Here is a 15,446-nt window from a genome sequence, read left to right as displayed (position 1 = left end):
ACAGCAGTGTTTCTTGACATGAGAAGCGTCAGCCTCCTCGGGTGGAGGCGCTTCAGGAGCCGAGGTTTCCTCCTTACTCTCCGACACTGATCCGCTCGAAGTGGACAGCAGCCTCCCACACACCAGTTCTGCAGCTTTCCCGTCCATGACAGACCAGTCTGTCACTGTTTTCTCTCTCAGCGACATGTCCCCATCATCATCATCATCTATCAGCACAAACTCCTTGAGGTAGCCCATCCCCATGCCATGGAGACTGTGGTACTCCGCTGATTCCTCCAGAGTGTGGGCATCCACAAAAGTCAGAGTAGAGGTCTCTGTCAGGGTCTCATGTGGATCTGTGGAGTTGTCCTCTGGGCCTGAGTAGGCCTGACTGCTGGAATCCATCATCCACAAGGAGTTCCTGCAAACAGACTTGTCTTTCATGCTGTACTTTTGTTCCTGGCTGTTTGAGAAGACATCTGGAACAGAGATGAGCTGGTCTCTCCTGATGTGACAACTGTTTTCTATAGCATGACCATTCCCAGGATACATCTTGAAAGCCCCGTTCTGGTAGTCATGATAGACTTGCAGCTTTATTTACCTTGAAAAAAAATGAGATAAAACTGTAAGATGCAGTAAACAGCTTCAGAAAAAAAGAAAGTATATAGCAATAGCAAGTATACACCGGAAGATAGATCAGATTATTAGGTACCATTATATTTAATTATTTTAATTGAACAGATATATAAAACACTATAAATGAATCAGATTATGAATATCAATAAAAATACCTTGTCAGACAATAATGTCCTACTGTTCAGAGATAATGATGATGATGGTGCCTTATTTATGGTTCTAATGACAGCAGGGGTCTGATGCAGTCACATAATACTTCAAGTCAACAAAATGTACATAAAAAAGGACATAATGTCACATTTGTGATACAAGACATAAATAAATCAAAGAGTATGTGAGTGATAGTGCAGTGTAGTGTGGTCACAAAATGAGAAAATGCATCTATGCTGAACACGCTGATATCCTGTAAATGTGAAACTGGAATCACAGTCATGGATGTCTGTGTATTCATAATGGGAAACAGAGAAAGTGTGTGTTGACCTGAAATATCTTTTTTTTTAATATGAAGTATGAACATAGCATACATCAGGACACTCAGTTTCAGATGGTACTATGTGCAGCTGCAGAGTTTATTCATGTGTGTCTCTAAGACAGAAAGTGGGGCAGGTGGTAGTAAGTGCAGTGTTTTATGAACAACAGGACTCGCTGTCATTTAGTTTTGGCCTCTCTGAATAAATAAATGAAGCCGGTACTTTTAAAAGAAGCAAAAAATAACTTGAATTCCCTGAGGATGAGTTCTTTGAAGACGCAGACAGATGAGTTCCTCTGAAGTGCTCCAACCAGAGAAAGGAGAGTGTGTGTTTCATCTCTTTAAAACAAACCCTCCATGTTCCAGCCAGCGGTTCATACACAGCGTGGAATGCATCCAATGTTTAGGCTAAATTAATTTTAAGCTACAACAAATCTGATATCACATTAAAATATTAATCCTGATGCACATTTCAAAAGGAGATATGTGTACACGCGTTGTGTCAGGACAAAGAGTCTATTAGGAGGGAACTCTTTCTATGTTATGGCTGTACATGCTAAATGCACTACACTCTTTACAGGAGCAGAACAATCTGACCCTCTTACACATGACTGACTCCTATGCATGACAGAATAGGGACTCTATAAATGAATAATAATGGCAATGTACATGTTCAAGCCGGTGTTAGTGCCAGCTTAGAGTGGTGGCTGAGCAAGAACAGATGAAAAATACATACAATTTAAACCCTTGCCTCTTTTGTCTCCTGAGTGACAACAGCAGAAGGAATTTTGACAATAAATAAAAATTCATTTTCTGTGCTTTTCAGAAAAACATTCTCAAGTACTATTTAGGTGAATTCACCTGGCAATAAATACGATTAAATGAGTCTAATTGTGTTAACACATACATTACTTAGCACTGTCCCATCTACCAACTAGATCCATAGGTGTATTAAAGCAAAGTGACAATAGTAACAATAATAGACACAAGATCATCCATGCAGAAACATAAAAAGTTTCACAAAATTCCACTTGGAAAAAAAAGCCTTTACCTGAAGTCTGTGCTCTTCACCGAGTTGCTGTAATGGAAATCACATGGCAGCGGTTGGATGAGCCAGCATGCTTCCTTGTGATCTGCTGTACAGCTGCTGAAACTGATTTCTCCTCCGTGTGGCCGCCCATAAACACATTCTTCTACACACGCCCTCCCCTCCTCTTATAAACTACAACTGCTGACAGTGTATGCAGGGAGACATTCCCGGAAAGATCCTCTGATTGCAATTTTTGCTGAACTTGTATGTTTTTTATACAGCATGACTGACATTATGTGAAACATACTAATCACTAAACACACTTGTTTTTTGGAATATATGAGTTCAACAGAAACTCAAAACTAAGTAAATGACCTATGTAAAATCTTCTTGCAATACCTCAAATCATTCAGATGGGCATGTTATGTCTCGTATTTAACCCTGTACAAAATCTGTGTGTAGTGTGTAAAATCAAAACAGCATTCCATGAGCTATGTGCCAGACCATTCTGCTTGAAATGCAATAAACCAGGATAGTGGTTTCCCCCCTGTTTTCCAGTCTTTGCAATAAGCTAATTAAGCTAACTGTCTCTTTACTACTGCCAGCTTATATTGAGGCATGGGAGTGGTATCAAGCCTTTCATCTATCTCGGCAAAAGTAAAATCCATCATATCCACACTCAAAATCCACACTCTGTCCAATATCTTGAAACACTCTCTTACAAGTAAACTAGCAGTGCTAACCTTAACTGGCCCTTCATGTCTGTCATGTTCTCTTTTAAACCAGTTTACACCGTCAGGCTTTACTACAGAACAGAAATCATTCTAGAAACAATGTCCCTGTTGCGGCAGTGCAAGGATGCATGAAAAGCCCCTTCTCTCAGTCCCCTGCACTCAATGTGTTCCAATAAATAATACAGGAGGACAGACCTTCACATACATGAAAGCTGCAAACAGGAATATGGCAAAGATCAAATATTGAAAAGTCTTCACTGCCTGCAGGGATGATGATGTGCATTAGCCTAGCACAGTCATATGGCGGACATGGGATCTGACAAAGTGCTTGTGTACAGTAGCTCAACGAAACCTACAGCACATGAGTGTGGAGGAGAAACCTAATTACAAACCTCCAACTATTGAGACTATATGAGAAGATCAACAGCAGTCTTGTGTCTAGTTAATGTGGAAAATTGCCTGCAGCAGGGTCTTAGCTTAGCTTAGCTGTGCTATACATTTGTAACCCTATTTGCATCACAGCTTTCAGAGTCATTATTTTCTTCCTTTATTGCAGTGTGTATTACTGTGTGTATTTAAATCAGTGTCACATGTTGAATTGGTTTTATTAAAAATAATGTATTAGTCTTTTTGTGAAAGCCTGATTTAATAATATGCCGAGTGTATATGATGATGTTAAATCTAATGTGCACCTTTAAGACCTGAGAATCAGTCCCACTATATGAGGTATGCTGTGTCCTGGTTGCTGCATGTTGAACCGGAGAGCCTGAAGTGAGGACTGATCTCCATAGTTTTTTTCTTCCCAGAACCTGACTGTGGCTTTTCCTGGTACCAAGAGAAGCTCTTTAAACTGGGCAGTGATGGTGACGGGGGCTGTGATGACTGCAACTCCTGGTAGCACAATAGAAAAGGTCAGATGATACACCTGAAAACACTTCACGTAATACATATATATATGATACATATAATATACCGTTTGTTATATTTATTAAACACAAGGTGTTACCTTTGTGCTTTTCTATTTCAGCCAAGCAGACAGACAGCATCCAGAGGCTCGATGCTGTCTGGGATCTGATGCCGACACGCTGCAGGGTGGTAGTCCTGGGAACTCTGACCTCTACCTGCTTCACATTTTCTGGTGCTGGCTCATCTGTTAGTTCCGTCCGAACAAAGAAATCTTAAAGTTTAATATTCTGTGGGTTAACACAAACGAGACACTCATTTTTATTTCTGATGTAAGAATCATACAAAGATTCTAAGGGGACTCTCACCCTTATGTTCAGTCCTTGCTATAGAGCTGCTGGACGTGTGGGACTTGCTTTTGGACAGCAGAGTCAGGACACTCTCCCACACTAGACATCCAGAACGGGACGTGGCAGACAAACAGACGTCCACCTCCACCCCTGCATCAGTCTGCTGGTATGCCAGGACTTGGATCCGCAGCATGAACGGACCCTTCTTCAACTCATCGATGGGCTGAAGAGTTTTCACACTCTGACGCACACGAACTAGACCTTAAAAAGTAAGTCCCAATCACCACCATCTGTCATAACATCCCTTGTAATCAGCAGTAGGCTCTATTACCACAAAGTGCATCTGAAGAATGTGAGCTTGTCCTTCAGTGTCCTTCCATCACTGAATGCATCTGATGTCTTACCTGCTGGGCTGAGCCTAAAGTTTTCATCAGTCAGCAACATAAGCAGCAGTCTGCCACAGAGGAACTCTGGGAAGCACAGTGGGATGTCTCTGTATTCAGAGTCTGGATAATCCCAGCCATAACCTGCAGCACTGCAGAACCTCCTCAACACGAGAGTCTCCATCCTGAAAACATACACACAACACAACCACACCTGACTACCTGACAGGCAGGTTAATCGTCATCAAACCAAACGTACGTCCGTCGTGCTCACCTGCAGCTGAGCACCGTGTAAACAGACTCACACTTCTTCCGGGTTTGTGTTGCGTACAGATTCCCTGTTTTGCGTGTCAGAGATTTGCTGAAATATTTGATGTACAGATACACAAAACTTGGAAGTTTGTCGCTCTCCAGCACGTTTGATTTCAACACCTTGTGAGCGCGGTAAATGTGAACATAAACAAAATAAAGAGAACATACAGAGAGCGAGGCAACAATGTAACTCTGCGCATTCCCCATTATTGGAAACGTGAGTATATTTACATTAACACACTGAGACAAACAGTTGGTCATAAACAAGCCGGAACTATGTTTAAAAAATACGGCAAGCACGATGGGACAAACAGCACACCTTCGACTATTCCATTCAGGCCACTCGTTAGCATACGGTCTATGGTTAGGGTTCAAGCTGACGTGTCTAATGAGAGGGTTATATTTTACTAAAGAGTCTGTCAGTGATAACATTTGCTCGTGTAGTTATGGACAAAATGAAGAAAATGTTGTTTGTTTGTTGTATGTTTTAATACATACTGCAACATAATAACCTAAATATTTTATTTTACCACCAGAAACACATTTAAAGGGCCTGTATTCCTTGTAAAATGCTGATTATTACCCCTAATTGTTGCCCCTATTGTGTGTCTTTAAGGATATTTCTCTCTAAATGACTTGAATTCATTCTTGAATATTGAATAGAACTCAGTCATGTCATCATACCCATTAAAACTCTTTTGAAGGACCAACACACTACATAAAGCACTGTTTTTCACCCCACATACGTCTTTTTCAGACATCCACAGGACTGATTATTCATGTAACTGTTGGCAAGTGGTTATTCGTACGATACAACACTTTGTATTAGTATATTAGTAACATAGTATTCACTATGAATGGGCTGTGGTACATTGCTAGACAGACACGGTAGCCATATGTGTTGTGGGTTATCGTCCAGATGATCTTGTCCATAAAATGACATCAAAAAAGCAGTGCCATGCCACTAAGAAATAGAGGCAATATGAGCCATAGACCGAGGCATGTCACAGGGCATGAGCTACAGGTGCCTCTACAACAATGAGGGCTGTCACTTAGAGAAAAAGGATACCAACTTCCACTTTGGGATCTCAGTGTCCTCCACAGTGTCCAATTAAAAACCATTTATTTTCCTGCCTTTAATACAAGGATTCAAGAAATATTACTTTACATACTTTCTCTGATCAAGAGTAAAAATGTTTGTTGAGAGATGTTTTTCCTTAAAAAGTGTAAACTACTCTGCGTTTTATTTTTGTATTGTATTAAGTAAAGCCATTCTTAATATCTGCAGGTTGATGGAAAATACAAGCCTCATAAATGAACCATAAATCAATGCGGGACACATATTTAACATTCGTATTCAGGCTGACAGTCTGTTTGTCAAAGTTTCTTCAGTGAGGTTCCTGAGGTGATGGAGATGTTCTCCTGACAGCAGTCTGGTCTGTCCCAAGTTCAGTCACTCTTCATCCAAACAGGAGCAGCAGCACAATGCAGACCGAGTTCACTGCGATCAGTGGCACTACAGGGCAGGAAAATACATGACATGATTACAGCAGCAACAGCCAGCCTTAAGGCAAATATCTGTGTGGATACCAACCTCTCATCACGGTCCTTACAGAGCGAACAAGATTCATTAGCTGCACTTTGATACCTGGTTCATCCCCAAATCCTCCGACACTTTGGTCCACTCCCCAGCCAACTGAATATAATCAAAAATGCAGACGGATTTAAACACCAGGAAACTTCTCTGTCGCACAATTTAACCTATATTACGGGTGTTAGTACAATAACTAAAATACAAACTTCCGCCCCTAAGAGTGTTCTAGTTAGCTAGTCACTAGCATGTTAGCATTGACAAAAGAGAAACAGTTTCAAACGATTGTATTATTTGTGGCGCATAACGTCCTGACTATAGCCCACTTACTTTTACTTAGAAACCTTTCTTCGTGCAGTACAGCGACAGCATTGACGCACAAGATAGCTGCTTGAATGAGAGAATACAAGGTAAATGCCATGTTGGTTGGGTCCCTGCAAGTAGCTAGCTGTTAGGTTAGCTATAAATGACACTATTTACCTGTGACGTAGCATACGGCGGCCGAGGAAGGACATGGTTTACGGAAGTTTTATCCAGAAGAATACCTCCATCCCGCGGAAAATACGCAGATCTTCAGTAGATAACACTAAATACAACAAAACGTATGACAGTAGCATTGTAACTGCTTTTAAACGTAAAAATATAGGTGTAAAATGTCTTTAACGTAAATGTGCATATTAGTGGACAATTTCGTTACAGAATAATGGCATTACATTATTTAAAAACATATTTCATAAAGTCTTCATTTTTTGTAAACATAAATATGCTAAGTAAAGCCTTGAACCTCAAAAATTGCAGCTGTTGAACTTATAAAAATAAAATGAATCTAAAATACCTTCAATTAATGCATAGATACACACAAGCATGTTTAAATGCTTGGATAAGTACTATATTGCGTGCTGATATTTATAGTAAACCAAGGTGAAGAAGTTCACCCGAGATGTTACCATTTAGCCAGGACTTGATTGAAACCATAATCTACGAATATCCCAAATGTCTGCAGTCAATAATCACAAGAGGCCAGATCATGAGAATAAAAATCTTTATTAGTGTTTTATGAAGTCTGCATAATATGCCACACGCCTGAGAAGCTTATGGTCAGAAAAAAAAAAGAACTGCTCTATCAATACCGCCCTCTACTGGTAAAACAACTGCGACATCTACTGTACTGACTGCTTTGCAAAAAGATTACTGTTAAATACACACATACTGTACTACTGTTATGTATATGCATGTCTGGTCCACGTCAGTTTCTGTAATGTATTTTTTTTTCACATTCATATGTTGTAGGCCAAAGATAAAAACAATGTAACACTGGACCCTAACACATGGTTCAGTTCCCCAAATCCAAACTTCACTAGGTGCACTTAAAGTACAATCACTAGTGCCATAAGGTAAACACATTTACATCAAAAAGAAGGGAGGGGAGGGACATGTTAAAACTCGCAACAGCCACGTAATGAGCTTAAGCTAATAAGTCTTGTACATACTGTATTTCATAGACGAAACAAATACAATACACACATTAACACAGAATGTCCCAGTGTGTAGGCACATTCGCTCTTCTTTTGTCACAGAAGGAAAAAAAAAAAATCTGTCCTCCCATGTTTCTGTAACATTTTGAAAGCCAATTTTATCTGATTGACCTTAACCCGCTTGACTAAGCACCACAAGGCTACAAGAGGTCACGTGTGTTTCTCAAAAAAAAATGTGAAGAGATGATGAATGAATGGCCATTACAAAGTTTTACATGCCTCTGGAATCATTAAAACCATTACAGGAAGGTTTAGGTTTCAGGCAGATTTGTTTTTTTTATGTACTTTAAATGCACCAGATTTCTTTGGAAAAAAAAAATAAAGAATAAGAAACAGGCTACACTTCATGTTGGGCAGTGAGTTTTTCTTAAAACCAAGACAAAGAGCTGCTATTGGAATCAATTCATACAGAGCTTTTTGGGTAAAACTAAGGAATGATCCATGCCCTCCATGTCACTTTAGAAACAACCGTGGTCTTGAAAATATTATTTTAATAAAAAGTGAATGACAGAAAATTTTAAGTATATTTATATATAAAAATACATGAGAATACAAAAAAGTAGCAAAACAATGGGGATATAGGCTAAAAACAGAATGAATTCACTGATACCTTCAAATTCTCAAGGTGAAGCGTTTAATGCTTCACCTCAGAGAGCCCCTGGACTCCCAGTGTCGTGTCAGAAAAGCTTTTTGATAACAGCTGATATTCTCTGGTCCCTGCCCAGTGCGCCCTGCAAAGCCTGGCCAATATCTCTTTAGCTTCCCTACCACGTTGCTAGGTGGGGATGTACATCAACTAATCAAGAGACACACAAAGTGCCATATAATGACAAAGAAATAAACTATAGCCAGAGTTTGCAGTTTAGGGTTTTGAAGCATTTTTTTTTTAAACTAACATTCCTATTTGTCCATTAAGAGGTATGTCTTATAACGACACACGTAAAGAAAAAAAATAAAGGGGCCATTTCGGCTAAGTCAATTCAATCAAATTTGATAAAACTTACTGTGGCGTTTCCTTCAGAGAAGAATGCCACCAAGGCCATCGTTTCATCACCAAGCCACCTCCCCCTGACAAAAGATGGGGCCGTGTTTCCCAGAGAAAAGTAAACTTAGGTTCAGAACAATGGTTGGGGTGGGGTGGGCTGGAACAAAAATCATTTTACCATTCAAGCTTGTGTTACTCATACAAGCAATCTTCAATACTGAGAAACTATTCACAGATATTTTTGGTATTTCCCCTACTTCCCGGACTTAAAACCAATATACATTTCATTTGTACCACAAATAGATCTAATATTAAGGATTTGGGGAAAAGCAATTTAACAAGGTGCATGACATAGATGGATAACAAAGTGCCAAATTTCATTTTTTTACTGAAAAGTCTGTTTATATGTGTGTGTGTGTGTGTGTGTGTGTGAGTGCAACAATGTGGGTGCATTTCTTCTTCTGTCCGTGTTGGGGTGTATGTGTGTGTAAAGTTAAAAGAGGGATGTGGAACTGGGCCACAAATACTATGAAGTATGTTACAGGAAATTCATTCTGTGGGGTTTCCATTTTTTATGAAAGGAATCACAAGTTTAGAATTTAATGATCTTTGTTATGGGCTTTTTTTGGGCGTTTCCTTAGCTGTTTAGGACATACTGGAGCAGCGTGCAGACGGGGAACCCATCTGGGTTAGAACCTTGTCCAGCCACTGCAGAGGACCATTCAAATGCAGCTCAATCCAGCAAGGAGTGCTTGTGACAGTCTGCCGCCTGGGAAACAAAGACTTGTTATCATGTGTGGGGCTGCTACCAAGAAAGCAAATTTTGATAATCTTCTCAGAGAGTAGAGCCCACAGAACAACACAAAGAACCACAGAGTGCAGTTAAGTTCATCCTGTGTGGCTCCTGTAATGTAACTCACTGTAAAGGGCTTGGCTTTAATAGCCCAGACTATGATTAGTTATTTTTCCTAAATGTTTCAATGCTCACCTGTACTCTGCTCCCCAGCCTTTGACAAAGCTCATGCGGATGGTGCACATCCTGGTGAGCTGATAGACGGCCTCAAAGCCTTGGTTGACTGACTGAGCCAGCAGTGCTGCAAACTCCTGGTTGTTGAAGATTTTTAGATTGCAACCTGAAAGGACAAATAAATAAGGATGTGGGTTTGGGTGCTGCAAGCCAGTGTTTCACCTTTGGATAGCGGTGGTTTCATCATCTGTAGCTGCTTGAAGTTTTCTGCTGTTTTCTAGCATTCAGCCCACTGAATGTGGGGTTTTATACATACATCTTTAAAGATGTTTACCTGCAACCTATTAAGTCTGTTCTTTTTATTTGTTAAATGAACATCTTGCTTACAGCTCATCTCTAAATGTGGTGTGGCATCATTAGCAGCCTACCTGGAGGAATTTTACACACTGTTGCTGGATGCCAGCCATACCGCTGGTTGCAGTTAGGACTCTGGACAAAGATGGCGCTATCACTCAGGCACTCAGCAAACACCTCCCCTCCAATGTAGTAGAGTCTAACTCCTCTTCCTGCAAACAAAGTCAGAACCAATTTTTTTAATTTGATACAAAAAGCTTCATGTTTCAAAGGCTAAAACATGATGCTGTGCCATACCTATGTGCCTTCTGGTCATCTCCACAGTGGCATTCCTGTTAACGTTAGACAGCAGGCCCAGGCAGAAACGCTCAGAGTTTGATGGATCTGTGAATCCATCCACTGTCAGCGAGGGCTGGGAGGCGTGGAAAGTCTCCCCCACACGCTGGTTCAGCTCATAATAGGCTATAGAGCACCAGAAGGCCGGCTCTGAGTAAGTCACCGGCTGCAGGTCTACAGCAGAGGAACACATCAGTTAAGGTTTATCTCAACTAACCTATTCAGCACTCAATCTCACATTGTATATTAGAAACCCATGTATTCAACACTATTAGTGCAGTAACTACATGTATTTAAGTGCCTTGGGGGTGATGTGTACTATCTGTATGTAACTAATGCTGGATTTGTTATCCATACAAGTTCAGTTGTAATAGCAACACTTACCCATGCTGTGATTGACAGGAGACAGCGTGCTCGGAGAAAGCTCTGCTGGAGAACCTGACAGAGGAACAGAGGGGCATGGTTGTGGGTGATTTATTTTGCCAAAAAACAAAAACAGCATGGCCACCATGTGCTCATCAATTTCAACACAGAACATGACTACATGAAAGCCGAAGTCAAAAAGTCTAAATACACCAGCAGCAACTTTATTAACAGAGCTGCAACACCCTCAAGCACATGAGGCATGTTCTTAAACTACAGGTTGCTATGGATTGTTGGTCTACTGGCTAATATGAGAACAATAAGGTCAATAATAATTCACTGGGGGGAAAACCAGGTCAAAATTTCTCAGGTACAAATGATTTGAATATATTTTCAAGAAATAACAAACATCTGACTCTGACCTGGTTGGTGAGGCAGAGAGACAAGGGAAGGAGAAGGATGCTAGTCTAAGGTACCTGTGTCCATACTTTGATTCATCTGCTGATCGCTGGCCTCCCCATCTTCACTGATGTAGCCTGGTGGAGGCGTTTCTGTTGGAATGATGCAGAAACGAATCAAATAAGCTGTAATGCTAAGGGCCTATTTATTTACTACATTAAAGGAAAAAGTAGATGCTATGTTATAGCATAAACAGAAACCTGGACTACTTTCAGAGTTCAGTTCGTGTGTTAGTGACAAACTCGCCTGGTATATAGTTGTTTGGAGGTTCGATTCCTGCTGGAAAGTTTGTGTTCTCAGGTATGGAATGAGTGTAGTCATCCAGAGGTGGCAGCTCTGGCAGGATTTCTGAGTGTCTTGGCACAAGAACAGGAGGCAGCACTACGACGTTGGGTAAATATGATGAGTCAGACTTATATCACTCAAATGATTCTGTACAATTCTTCACATGTTTCTGTGTAAATGGAGGGACTCCTCTCACCTGGGGTCTCCACCCTCTGGTAGTGGTAGGGGTTGATGCAGACCTCATCCTTCTTAAGGTGGAAGGCGTACTCACAGGCCTCAATGGCACGCAGCTCGTGGTGGCTGTGGAGGTCCGGCCATCGCCATAAGCGGCAGTAGATAACATGGGGAAGCCCCTTCCTGTGGGAGACCTGCAGGCGGCCATCCAAGGATCTGATTGAACAGGACACAGGAGGTGGTGGTGAGACGGGGTGGATGACACATAAGGCAGGGGGGAGTGACACATAATATGGTAGGGGAGTAAATGGAGATGGATTGAGTGGTGACGACAAACAAAGATGTTCTCAATGTCGGTCACCTCCAACATTGTAATGACAACTCTCCCACATCAAAGTTGTATGCAACACCATACAATAGTTGAGGATAGTCACCTGGTTTGGTCAGGGTAGCTGTATAGGCCTGATGTATCCCACTGTTCTATCGTATTTGGTGTACTCAGTCCCCAAATTTCAGAGCAATTGCTGTGCACAGAGAAAACAACAAAACAAAAACAAAAACAAATGATAAACATGGGACATGGCTCATTCAGAAATATCAGTATGGATATGTGAACATTAAAAGGCCTCTTTTATTGGAGTCTTATGGCGAAATAAAAACATCAAATTCACTAAAACTGTGGAAATGAACGATGGGAACTTCGAATAAGAGAAGCCTTTTTGACAGAAAGTAATGAAAACATAAGATGGAAATTGCTAACACACAGAGACAAAAAGCATTCTTTAACAGTGTGGCATTGTAACAAACACCAAAACTTTTTTTTCCACTACGCTCGTTTATGTTACAACTTATCTGGAGACAGTCAAACAAACACTGAAGACACACAATGGTACAAGGGAAGGGGTAAAACAGAGGAGGCAACCTTGGCAAAAAAAATTGAGAAAAAAAAAAATCAGACATTCTCAAAACATTCACAAGAAAATGGCCAAAAAGATGTGAAATGAGGACAATGAATAGTTGCTTCTGAATAACAGGACAATAACAAATCCTATGTTTTATATATATACAAATACACAACACCACATACTAAACTAGCTGATTTAAGTGGGATCTCAACTGTTATTTACTGTTGTAATCGACAGAGCAGGAGACTATGGACCACCAGCCAGGACAGGATTCTATTCAAAGTTCAGAAACTAGGTAATTATAGTAGAATCATTTCCCCTTGTCATAGTGACAAGCAGGGTGGAGAAGCTTAATTACAAATGACCACTTTGGGTACAAACCAGCATTATATTGGGGTTTGTAACACAACTATACTCATGTATGTATCCTTTAGGGACTAGTCCTCTACGAAATGTAATGCCATTCACGTCACTGTATCTCTACAAACAAAACTGTGTGGATTGGAACAATTCTCAGGCGATAACAACCAGCCCACTATCTACAGACATACAAACATCTGACACGGTACTTGGCAGCACATCAGTGAGGAGTGAATCTGTTAACACTGTGTTCCCACTGAAAATGAGTCTGGGTCATCAAGGCTAGCTGGCTGATAAAGAGAACATCTTCTCTTGCCCGTACCGATGTTTCTCTTCCCAATGCAGACAAAAAGTTGAAGTTTGGTAATTAAAATATCTGGCAGAGGTTACAACCACACACACACAGAGACAGAGAGAGAGAGAAATGTGCAACAGCAGCATCCTTTTTCTGACCCTAGTAAAAGTAATCAGGTGTTGTGCGTTGTACCTGGGGATGGTGACACACTTGGTGTTGCAGTTCTGTGTAGTGATAGCTTTCTCCAGCTCATCTAGCTGGCCCGTCTTCTTTAACTTCTTGACTAGGCTCTTCACAGCCTTCTCGCACCATTTTTCCTCTTGCCCATTCTGCTCTCCACCGCCTGCTCCGCCAGGGCCGCTGGTCGACTTCTTCCAGCCTAAAAGCCTCTTCACCACAGGTGGGGTGAATGGCAAGATGGAGGACATCTTATCTGGACAAGCCGTGAGACTCCAGAGGATTCAACACAAGCTCTCTCACACACAAACTGAGGGGACCTGGAGCTACAGTTTGGGCCCTTGCTCTTAGGAGCCCCTCTAGTGACCAGTGAGTCACAGTGTGGAAGCCAGTGTTAGCAGGATTTACTCAAAAGAGTTGAACACCTTTGAAGAAAGTCACACACAGAGTACAACATTACCAACAACACAGCATACACAATACAACAACAACAGAAGGGCTGTGTTACTCTATGCAACTTCAACTCAAAAATAAAATAACACGGTTGTTGCCCGCAATATTGCTACTGTGTTATGACACCCTCTTGTATAAAAGTCATATTTTATAGAGTTTAACAAGGAGAAATGTCCACTTGACGTTAGCATGTCACAAACTGCTCGACATAAAAGCTAGCTAGCTTGCAAACTTGTAAAGTCAACACACGGGGTGTGTCTCACTGTTGCACTTCTTACGTAGAGTCAATCACGACCAGGTCTAAATCAGCATATTGAAAAACGCAATGAACGCGATCAAATCAATTTGAACAAGAGTATTTTGCGACCGGCCCCCCAGTGCTAACACCAACTGACTTGGGAAGGCCGGCTGCTAGCTACCTGGTGGGGGGGCCTGCTCGACTCAAATCACAACAATAAGTTCTGTAGCGTTAGCTTGTACAACTCTAAGCTATAATCTGAGCTAAAAGACAAATGCGACAAATCATACCAAATGTAAGTTAGTACACCAGAGACGGTTCATGTTGGACTCATACTCTAGCTAAAGTAGCTAACGTTAGCTTCACGGAGCTAGCTGCCAGCTTGTTATCAAAAATCCTTTTGTTGTGATCCACGCAAAAACCTCCTATGCGCAACAGTCAAGTCGCGCTACTTTGGTACCTAACGTCAGCTTGTCAAACACATTCAGGCTTTAATAACTGCAGTATCGTGAAATGTCACAATGTAGGTATAGTTTTAAATAATGTTTCATTTCAACGTAGCTACTGATCGACTGTGTCTTTTACTGAAATATAGGTACCAAAATGATTTAGCATCCTAGACGAACTCTTCCAAACTGAGCCCTGGCTCCCGCTGGCTAACGGAGCTACAGCTCTTACACAAAACAACATGCCTCAGAGTCAAAAAGCAGCCAAAATCATTGTAGTAGTTACCAAAATTCCAAAGTCCGAAACGCCACCTTTTGAGGAAAAAGACCTGCACAGCTCTCCAAACACCCTGTTGACATTCACAATGCCTGAACGGTATTGTACTACAGCTAATTTTGACGAGGCTTGTAGCTCCTCTCAAGTTGCTACCAGGGCTACTGGAGCTAGTTAGCTAGGTTAGCTAGACCGGAACAACACAACAAACCTGATGGCTACGTATGAGCTCTTAATCCCTCCTATTCAAAAACTGATTGGAGGATTAAAAGAAGACGTCCTCTGGATACTGGCTGATGTCTTTGACAGTCCTCGTTTGTTTATTTGACAGCGTGGTTTTATATCGGTCATACTCAAAGAGTTTAGGTAAAAGCAGTTTGTATGTAGCGTTTACTCATTAACATTATTCACGTTCTCCAGCAAAATACCACAGAAAACTGATGCCTTGGTAAA

At 41.1% G+C, this 15,446-nt stretch overlaps 3 protein-coding genes across 4 annotated transcripts; all 3 read right to left on the bottom strand.

The window, feature by feature from the left end:
* Positions 1-545: 545 nt before the first annotated feature.
* On the bottom strand, positions 546-5,063 carry LOC114440809 (uncharacterized). Its single transcript, XM_028413326.1, has 5 exons — positions 4,759-5,063; positions 4,506-4,669; positions 4,120-4,362; positions 3,855-4,025; positions 546-3,739 (listed from the first exon to the last, which is right to left on the bottom strand). Exons 1-5 carry the CDS (start codon positions 5,055-5,057, stop codon positions 3,543-3,545), a joined length of 1,074 nt encoding a protein of 357 aa, XP_028269127.1. The 5' UTR covers positions 5,058-5,063; the 3' UTR covers positions 546-3,542.
* Positions 5,064-5,595: 532 nt separating this feature from the next.
* On the bottom strand, positions 5,596-6,859 carry LOC114440810 (immediate early response 3-interacting protein 1-like). The gene is made up of 3 exons (XM_028413327.1): positions 6,718-6,859; positions 6,391-6,492; positions 5,596-6,312 (listed from the first exon to the last, which is right to left on the bottom strand). Exons 1-3 carry the CDS (start codon positions 6,806-6,808, stop codon positions 6,257-6,259), a joined length of 249 nt encoding a protein of 82 aa, XP_028269128.1. The 5' UTR covers positions 6,809-6,859; the 3' UTR covers positions 5,596-6,256.
* Positions 6,860-7,415: 556 nt separating this feature from the next.
* On the bottom strand, positions 7,416-15,174 carry LOC114440808 (mothers against decapentaplegic homolog 2). 2 transcript variants are annotated; one of them, XM_028413324.1, is made up of 11 exons: positions 15,006-15,174; positions 13,598-14,007; positions 12,280-12,369; positions 11,868-12,061; positions 11,633-11,767; positions 11,404-11,478; positions 10,949-11,002; positions 10,526-10,738; positions 10,303-10,440; positions 9,896-10,040; positions 7,416-9,676 (listed from the first exon to the last, which is right to left on the bottom strand). In XM_028413324.1, exons 2-11 carry the CDS (start codon positions 13,831-13,833, stop codon positions 9,553-9,555), a joined length of 1,404 nt encoding a protein of 467 aa, XP_028269125.1. In that variant the 5' UTR covers positions 13,834-14,007; positions 15,006-15,174; the 3' UTR covers positions 7,416-9,552. The 2 variants fall into 2 exon arrangements, with proteins under 2 accessions (XP_028269125.1, XP_028269126.1); XM_028413325.1 differs by having other exon boundaries at positions 11,416-11,478.
* Positions 15,175-15,446: the final 272 nt, after the last annotated feature.

Source organism: Parambassis ranga, chromosome 9 (assembly GCF_900634625.1).
Source record: "Parambassis ranga chromosome 9, fParRan2.1, whole genome shotgun sequence".
In the NCBI taxonomy this organism is placed as follows: Eukaryota; Metazoa; Chordata; class Actinopteri; family Ambassidae; genus Parambassis; species Parambassis ranga.
Note: the sequence above shows the minus strand (reverse complement) of the source record. Positions and strands in the feature narration are given on the sequence as shown.

Bases quoted from the DNA above. Each gene is read 5' to 3' on its own strand.
- LOC114440809 (XM_028413326.1), bottom strand. From the start codon at position 5,057: ATGACCAACTGTTTGTCTCAGTGTGTTAATGTAAATATACTCACGTTT. The intron at 4,670-4,758 runs GTGAGCACGACG...GTATGTTTTCAG, and splicing joins TACACGGTGCTCAGCTGCAG to GATGGAGACTCTCGTGTTGA. The intron at 3,740-3,854 runs GTAACACCTTGT...TTGTGCTACCAG, and splicing joins TGAAATAGAAAAGCACAAAG to GAGTTGCAGTCATCACAGCC.
- LOC114440808 (XM_028413324.1), bottom strand. From the start codon at position 13,833: ATGTCCTCCATCTTGCCATTCACCCCACCTGTGGTGAAGAGGCTTTTA. The intron at 11,003-11,403 runs GTACCTTAGACT...TTCCTCTGTCAG, and splicing joins GAATCAAAGTATGGACACAG to GTTCTCCAGCAGAGCTTTCT. The intron at 9,677-9,895 runs GTGAGCATTGAA...TTTGTTTCCCAG, and splicing joins GGCTGGGGAGCAGAGTACAG to GCGGCAGACTGTCACAAGCA.
- LOC114440810 (XM_028413327.1), bottom strand. From the start codon at position 6,808: ATGGCATTTACCTTGTATTCTCTCATTCAAGCAGCTATCTTGTGCGTC. The intron at 6,493-6,717 runs GTAAGTGGGCTA...GATTATATTCAG, and splicing joins AGAAAGGTTTCTAAGTAAAA to TTGGCTGGGGAGTGGACCAA. The intron at 6,313-6,390 runs GTTGGTATCCAC...CCTGCCCTGTAG, and splicing joins TGTAAGGACCGTGATGAGAG to TGCCACTGATCGCAGTGAAC.